The 9,296-nt window shown below is 36.6% G+C and overlaps 1 protein-coding gene across 4 annotated transcripts in view; it reads right to left on the bottom strand.

Moving 5' to 3' along the window:
• LOC144964416 (phosphatidylinositol 5-phosphate 4-kinase type-2 alpha-like) overlaps positions 1–7,777 on the bottom strand; it is a 77,063-nt gene extending 69,286 nt beyond the window's left edge. Inside the window, exon 1 of one of the 4 annotated variants that reach the window (XM_078898651.1) lies at positions 7,623–7,777. In XM_078898651.1, the coding sequence (XP_078754777.1) occupies positions 7,623–7,709 (87 nt within the window). In that variant the 5' untranslated portion in view covers positions 7,710–7,777. Of the gene's footprint in view, positions 1–5,551; positions 5,843–6,263; positions 6,359–7,622 lie in introns of those variants that run through there. The other 3 variants (XM_078898652.1, XM_078898649.1, XM_078898650.1) reach the window with 3 other exon arrangements.
• Positions 7,778–9,296: the final 1,519 nt, after the last annotated feature.

The following is a 9,296-nucleotide window of genomic DNA, read 5'->3' as shown; positions in this document are numbered from 1 at the left end:
GGTTCTAAGGAACTAAACTTTCCTTTTCAAACAGATTTAATGAGTCGAAGAGGCGAATGTAGTTCTGTATATGGGGCCCAAAATCTGCATTTCTATGAATTTTCGTAGTACTAGGCAAGTTTGTATAAGCAGCTTACAAACAAGATTATTGGTCACAAAATAGCTAAAAACAAACATCAGATTCTGCATGGTCTTTACAATGGGGATGATCTATATTACCTTTCCATGTGCTCGAGGTCATTGGTCACATCGCAAAATGTTCTCAAAGTGACACACATAGTGAACTGTACGTTTACATTTTTCGAACCATCCAACATCATAATAGGTCAATTTGTTCAGCTTTACACATGTGTATGTTTAAAGCTCTCATAAACAAAGCAGTGTGATTACATTTATTAAGAAATATCCAATCGTTGGACAGCAACAAATCATGTGATCAATGGCTCAGTTGGAGAAAACCCGAATCAGGATCAGTCCCATTGACATTGAAGATGGTTTTGATATAATATAATCTGATTAAACCGTGTGGTGATTTATTATTCTTATACATCAAATGTTGTGTCAATTCTTGAAATTCCGACACTTGTCTGTCTTTTACTATAACATTTATATCGATATGGGCCAATGTAACAGTAACACACCACTTGCTTGAATGTCAACCTCTTGAAGATCTGAGATGCACATTCCTCCCACCAAATCCAAGCATCAGTAACACACTTTATAGTCACCTGGAACAACTACAAAAGACGTCTAACTTCTACGGCATGGCACAAGACCGAAGGGCAAGAGCTCAGGTGGTCGCTGGTTCGGATAAGTATATCGATATGGGCTCCTTCTAGATAATCAAAATCGGATGAGTTTTCCTATTGTCAGTGAGCTGTAACATTTTGATAGACATTCAAACAAATCATCCTCCAAGTGATCTATCCACCATTTGTTGCCAACAGTAAATCTCACCCAAAATCAAACCGTCATTAGAATCATAGTCACATTATCTTCGAAGCACGAAGTTGCGACAAAATGACGAGACAAGACAAGACAATCAAACTTTATAGAATTCCTGATGTTCTAAAATTCCAAAACCACTGCTTGAAGTCACCAAAGCCGCTCCTATTGCTTCCAACGTTCTAAATATTCTATACAAAACATAGTGCAGGACAAGAGACCAGTACAATCGACCCAAACTGTCATCATGCAAATATTGCAATGCCAACATTCCAAACTGACAAGATCACAAAAGGATGATTTTTAACCCTTTCACGAATGTGGAGACCAAGGATGCAAGTACGTGAGGCCAAAAAATCCTGAAACCTGTTTTGAAATGTGACCAACTGCCTCCTGCCGTACAACAGTTTTATGTCGAGGTGATCTAGAGGCTGGAAAGAAAGTAAAGTCCATTTCAAAAAGCCGTAAATCTTGCACCCATGGTCAAGACTGAATTTCTCTCAACCAATTATTCCTCTCATTAACTTTCTGTCTCTGACCAAAGACCTAAAAAAAAAAAAGTGAGCTTTTATATAGCGCAATATCCACTAAATGTACTCAAAGTGTTTACAAGGGGTCCCTGGTCAACAGCAACATTTAACATGTAGGACGAGACATGCCGCCTGTTAGGCGATGTTACAATTTTTCGGACAAAGACAATGCTGTTAACAGCCAGGTACTCATTTTACACCTGAGTACGGTGAGAGAATGTGAGTAAAGAGTCTTTTCCAAGGACTCAACTATGCGCCGAGCGAGGCTCGAACCCAGGACCTTCCGATCTGTCATACCAATAGACCTCATAGCCGCAATATACCTATTCATTTTCCCAGTAATGCAACTGGAAAATTCTGACCTGCATTGCATTGAACATTTTCATCCTAATCATTTCAGGTGAGTGAAAATTAAAACCATTGCTATAAAAGTTGAAATGTTTAATCAGTTAACTGCCGTACTCTGGAAAAACATTTGACCAGAAAACTCGTTCTTTAAATATTGATCTACTTAAATGACCCTTATCTTGGCAAAACTCTCAAATGTGGGAATATCTAGGAGGCTCAATTTGACATAAAGATCATTGTAATGGACAGAAAATTATTGAAATGTCAGGAATTTGATCATGACAAAACCTTTGATTTTTTTAAAAATCAAAAAGCACCACAATTTTACACCTGCGTACAATGAGAGAATGTGAGTAAAGAACCTTTTCCAAGGACTCAACTATGCGCCGAGAGAGGCTCGAATCCAGGATCTTCCGATCAAAAAGTGAGTATCACACCACTAGACCACATAGCCCCACCAAAAAAACACTTGAGATTTTTATATAGCGCAATATCCATTTAATTTGCTCACAGCAATTTACAAAGGGTCGCTGACCATCAGCAACACGTAACATTAGAACAAACATAGAAACTCATTGTTGTTTCAGATAGGAATATTTTGATAAAGTTTGGTCACATTAAATTTTTAAAAAAGTATTTTTCCCTATTTCCGTTTCAATTTTTTATTTAAACATTCAAATGTGAATTTTTAAATTCTAAATTTGCCCAATTTTAGCCACCAGAAAATCTGTATTACAACGCTGATTTGGGATGGTCATGTCGCCATCTGTGAAGCTGACATGATTGTACTGGAATCAGGGTAGGGGCTATGTGCGGCTATGTGGTTTTGTGGTATGACACTCGCTTTCAGATTGAAAGGTCCTGGGCCTGAGCCTCGCGCAGCGCATAGTTGAGTCCTTGAGAAAGGCTCTTTACTCATTCTCTCACTGTGTTAACAGCACTGTCTCTGTCAGAAAAAAAAATTGTAATAGTGCATAACAAGCGTCATGTCTCGTCCTACATGTTAAGCATTGCTGTTGGCCAGGGACCCCTTGTAAAGCGCTTTGAGCACATTTATTGGATATTGCGCTATATATAACAGCTCAAGCTCAAGAGAAGGGAGGGTCAGAGTATCACCAGATGTGCTTATAACTAATCATCCTTCCAGACAGTCATTTTGATGACACACAGTTTGTTTACAGATGTGTTTTCATGGCACAAGACTGAAGGGCTAGAGCTCAGGTGGTCGCTGGTTCAGATAAGTAAATAAGTACAGATGTGTTAAGTGGGCTTATGGTGTGAGGCAGCAGCAGCTTCTAATGGTGCTCACCCTACCATATTATGACGATCGACCCAATCAGCAAATTATTCACCGCACTCGTGCAATGTTGCAAACCCGCCCAGAAGCTTTGTCACAACACGCCATTCAACTAGATGCTCTGTGGTTTCGGGTTCTTTCCCATATCGGGTACATGTTGGACAGGTGGAGGAAAGTCCCCAATGATGAAGCGATTTTGCCGTTAGGCAGGTTCTCAACCAAAGCCAATTCGCTACCACCGAGTGTCTCTTCTTACTGGTGGAGAAGCCTGGCAACTTCTCACCTAGTTTCGAGGTGTGAGGCAAGAAGGTTTTTGCATTCGTACTAATGATCTGTGACTTTCTTGATTTCATGCATGCGCCTGTTGACAAGTCTATTTTTGCCACATACCTGCACTGTGCACCAAGAACCCCAGATATTAAACAAGCAATTGAAACCATCAGACGTTATCTTTGAAAATAATGACTTTATAGAACAGTTGGGACTGGTTCACAAAAATAGAGGATGGCATAAACAGGTGCATCCATTATAAGTCAAACAGGCAACAATCACAAAGTTTCAATAAATTTCTACAATTACACCCAACAGTTACAGCAACATTGTTCATGCATTCTTTTTGGGTTTCAAGCGACGTGTACATATATACAGGTCTGACATCCAGACCCACACATGGGTCTAGTTTAACATTGTTGTAATGGAGAATATTTTACGTCATTTTTTGAGATTCCATTACAACAATGAGCCCCATAAGGAATTGGGTTATGAGACCTGAAAATAAGTGCGCACATCAGTTTCCAGCATAGAAATGGTGCTAAAAACCATCGCAAATAGTTTAAGAACCTCCCGTTCCTTGTTTTTTAAAAATATTTTTTGGACATTTTCATCCATTTGTTTACAATTGAAACCTGCCACTTTGATTTTGGTGGTACTTTGTGACTTTCGGAGAGTGTCCCCATAGCAGGTTGTAGAGCTCTCACTTCACACGCAAATGGATCAAAATCGATCCCAAATGCAGTTGAGATTTTTTTTTTCTGCCCCCCCCCCCCCCCCCCCCCCCCTTGCCCAGTCCACCCAGCATGCAATTGGGTAGCTGGCACAGTCAGAGCTAGTGGAATGTACTCTGCAATAGACTAGCGTCCTATCCAAAGAATAGTAATAAGCAATTGTTATTGTCTGTTTTAAGCTATAGAAACTGGGATTAACTCTGGTTTCATGGGCCTAATGACTAATCACTCTGAAAGACTACTTTTTTCTTTTACATTCGGAGGAAAATTTACCCCAACCACCTCCCACTCAATGTTAAATATTTATAATCATTTTCAAGGATGAGACAGGGTGAACCCCCCTCTCCCCCCACCCCCTTCCAATCATTCTACCCTTTAAATGTTATAAATCACATAACAATAGTCCAGACAATAAAAAATTTTTACAGATTTGCAGCAAACTTCATAGACATACTCATGCTTAGCACACCAAATAACATAAAAATAAATGGTTTTTAGTAGTAAAAGGTTTGTGGTGAGTGAGTATGAAAGTTTTAAAAAATCCAAACTTCTTAACGCATCGTCCAACACCTCCGGCAAAATGCTTTCTTATAGGCTACTTATAAGTTATATTGTAGCAGAAAAGGTTTGTGTTTACCCTTTACTATAAACAATAAAATCAAAAAGAAAAAAAAAGCTTTAAAAAATGACTTTTCAGTGAGCCAGTGGCAGTTCCAAGGGTGCAACCTGATTCCTACCATTCATTAATTATTTTTACATTATATCATAAACCCCAGAGGAAAAAGTTTTTTCGCTCAACCATAATTATAATATGAGTATAAGCATTCAACATAAGACTAAGACCAAGACTTTTAGTTTTAGTAAAAAATCTGATCCGCTTTTTTTACTTTTACTTTTAAAAGCACAATCCGAGTGTATAGCATACCCTGCTTGATTCCCGAGGAACGAGCTTTTACCACTTAAGTATGCGTTATCATTATCTGCATTATAGTAATAATAGTAGTGGTAGTAGTGATAGTAACTATGACTCAGAACTCAGAAAGAAGATCATGATAGGAAACGTGATACACTACACTCACTCATCACATCCGCATTCATATTCAGAGTATAGAGTAGAGTAACTTGTCTCTTTGAAGCGATTGCTGATGTGGATCTTAAATCTCAGACAGGCCTTGTGTTGATATTTTCATTGGGTATGTGAATGAGTGAGAAAGGCGGAGCAACTTCAGCCTCAGCCTCAATGACAACCTCCAACTCCAAGTCTTTTTTTGCCTTCATCAACTTCAACTCAACTCAACTCGGTACTCAGCCTCAGCCAGCACTGTCAATCTTTTACTTTCTTATTTCACATGGCTATCCAGACCGGATAAATCCCGACTAGCACTTCAAATTTGGAAACAAAAATAGAAAAAAATGGTGCAACTTACCGTATGATTGATACCCCACATGAAAACACTGAGCAAAGGATCATTGGCACGAAAAAGCTTGAGCTTCGGCGCCACTGCCTTCACTTTTATTTGCTTTCTTTTCGTTGAAGACATGCTTATTTAGTGTAATTTATTGCACTTGACCACTTAAATACGTAGATGGGTGGAAAAATAATCCGCAACAATGTAAAAATGTTCCAACGAATCAAAAATATCCAAAGATCTTCCTCATATTGACGAAGACGAAGAGTATCTCGGCCTCTTCACAATATCCATAACAAATTATCCAATGGTAAACAAGATGGCGGTGAACTAAGCATCCACTTAAAGAAGGGAGGCTACTCTTAAAATATAATTTCCTTAGTATTAAATGAATTATATCCCCTTAATCATATGGCTCTGAGAGAGATATAGATAGATAGATAGAGAGAGAGAGAGAGAGAGAGAGAGAGAGAGAGAGAGAGAGAGAGAGAGAGAGAGAGAGAGAGAGAGAGAGAGAGAGAGCTCTGCAAGCTTGGATGACAAATTCATATGATGACAAGAGCGTATTAAATAACGCAATATCCACTAAATGTGCTCACGGCGCTTTACAAGGGGTCCCCAGCCAACAGCAAAATTTAACATTTTATTAGGACTAGACATGACGTCCAGTATACAATATTATATTTTTTTTTTCCGACAGACACATCGCTGTTAACAGTCAGGTACTCACCTTCACTTGAGTACGGTGAGAGAATGTGAGTAATTAGCATTATCCAATGACTCGTCATAATGTCGTCATCTACCCAAAATGAAATAAAACATGGTGCCCGGAGCTCGTATGTAGACTTCAGAATTTTGATCGGCCGATGGTGAAAATCGGTACTTCAGAGGTTTGATCCACCGACCATCACTATGCAAGTCACCAAATTAACTAGTAGATTTTTGACCAATGAAAACATGGAATTGTGACACACCTTCACACGTTTTCGGACAAACACACTTGGTTGTTATAAACAATGACATGAATGAAATCGACCTCTCTCTGATCATTGTTGTTGTTCTCATACTGCCAAATAGGTGAATAGCTATCACACGATTTTTCTCGATCAAACTAAAAACGTTTAAGTTTACACATAGTTTTGTTGTTGTTGTTGTGTTGGTTCTATTGATCAAGCGGTAGAGCAGTGGGTATTTTACTTCGACACTACCATCGATAAAATAATATGTGAAGTTTCCCATGTTAATAAATTACTACCATTGTTTATTTTATGACGACTGTCCGAGAGGCGTGGTTATTTATGTGTCTATAGCTCAGTTGTGTTTTACATGGAGTGATAACGATGGCCACTTGTTCACAGTATGTATAACGAATAGCTAAGCCCACCATAATTTTAGTAAGACAATTATAATAATAATAATAATAATAATAATAATAATAATAATAATAATAATAATAATAATAATAATAATAATAATAATAATAATAATAATAATAATAATAATAATAATAATAACAATGATGATAATAAATAATAATAATAATAATAATAATAATAATAATAATAATAATAATAATAATAATAATAATAATAATAATAATAAATAATAATAATAAAAAATAATAATAATAATAATAATAATAATAATAATAATAATAATAATAATAATAATAATATTAATAATGATAATAATAATAATGATAATAATAATAATATATAATAATAATAATAATAATAATAATAATATATAATAATAAATAATAATAATGCACACTTAAATAACGCCAACGTCTAATGCAATATGAGCTCTAGACGCTTTACAAAAATAAAAAATATATCATTATTTAAACAATGACTACAGCTATTAGATACAGACATATTCAATATTTAAAACGCTATCATGATAGAAATACATTTTAAAAGAAAAAAAAATCAATTAAAGAAATGTTTTCTAAAGTAATTTGTCTTTAGCCTGGTTTTGAATGTCTCCACGGATTCTGAGTTTCTTATCTCAAAAGGTAATTTATTCCAAATGGAGGAACCAGATGATGGGAAAAACTAATTTCAGTTAACTAATCAATAGGTATTACTTGCAATTGGAGTCTGATGTCATGTCGCCCAGCAACGGCGGCCATCGTGGTTCTAAACAAAGAAAATCGGTACTTTTTATTCTTCATGCTGGCTAGAACTTTTCACATGTCTTGTGACCAGAATGTGTAAAAGTCAAAACATGATCAAATTTATGGGAGTTTTTTCCTCTGGATACGCTTTTATACTCGCCGGAGAAATATTTCATACTGCGTCCGCCATTGTTCCAATAGTTTAGAGCCAGTGTTGCTAAGTTACCATGCGTCATTAGGAAGGAAGTGACGTTACGACTATTGAATCCTTTTGGAAAAATAATTTAATTTATAAACCAACAGCAGATGATGTAACATTTAATAAATACACGTATTTTTTTTTGTACCTCAAATGACGTCATTGGTCAATGACACAACAAACAGATATCTTTGCCTGCTCGGAAAGAGATTGGTCAAGAGTGTGTTGTTATTGATGCTATGCGACGAGTTACATTAATCACAACATCCGTCAGTCGGATATTATAATGTACCGAACACACATAAATAAATGTGTGCTCTTAAATGTTTATAGTCTGATTGATATAACTTAGTGAGAACTACTCATAAAATGGCTGGCTAAAACAATAACAAAGAACTGAGTGACGTCAACTCGTTTCTTCTATAGAAACTTGTGTAAGAGACCAAACATAAAATTATATGGTGGCGTTTTTATGCACATCCATTAGAGGTGTACAAAAACGCAACGTTTTTATGCACCTCCATAAAGTAAATTAAAAAAAAATACAAACTAACAATGGGAATTGAACCCGGTACTTTCAAGGTTAGAGTCTGACAGCTTCACTGTTCACTGAGCTACGGAGCCACCTGACTGTCCATCACATTTAATAAGGTCTTTCTAAAACATTATTTTACCTTCAATGCAACTTCTATTTTCTGGTTTTATATTTCGATTTTTAAAACTATTATTATTTTTATATAAGTTTATTAACAAAAACATCCTACAGATGTCACAATATAACTTTCGCCATGTCCAAATACAGAAACACAATATCGCTGATGAAATTGGGTGGGATGCGCGTGCGAGACGGAGGTGTATAATAAAGATCCGTTAAGATACACCGTCGATGAAGGTGCATAAAAACACTGCGTTAAATGTGTTTCACTGCTAGGAATAGGGATCAAAGTGTGATGACAGAATACTGGTTCCAATCTCCTTGTCAAGCCGGTCCGCCTGAGGACTGGATACATACATTGTGCAACTGGTCTTTCGGTTTCAGAGTGATAGCGTGATATTTTCTAGCCTAAATATATGCTGATCGTCAATAAAGAGCACCATCCTCACTATTTTAAGACCCGTAATAAGATTCAATAGTCTGATGTCAGGTCCGCCCAGCAACCAGCAGCTTTGTTCTAAACAAAGAAAATCGGTACTCTTTATTCTTTATGCTGGCTCTAACTTTTTCACATGTCAAGTGATCAGAATGTATAAAAATAAAAATCAAAACATGATCAGATTTATGTTTTTCTCATATGGATACACTTTTATACTCGTCGGAGAAGTATTTCATAAGGGCGTCCCCCATTATTCCGATAGTTTAGAACCAGTTACTAAGTTAATTTGCGTCATTACGAGGGAAGTGACGTCACGAGTGTTGAACCCTATTATAAGATCCTGCCTTTACA

Source organism: Berghia stephanieae, chromosome 2 (genome assembly GCF_034508935.2).
Source record: "Berghia stephanieae isolate SIO BIC M18660-M18661 chromosome 2, UCSD_Bste_1.3, whole genome shotgun sequence".
NCBI classification, from domain to species: domain Eukaryota; kingdom Metazoa; phylum Mollusca; class Gastropoda; order Nudibranchia; family Aeolidiidae; genus Berghia; species Berghia stephanieae.
The sequence above is the reverse complement of the archived record's forward strand: the minus strand, read 5'-3'. Positions and strand labels throughout refer to the sequence as shown.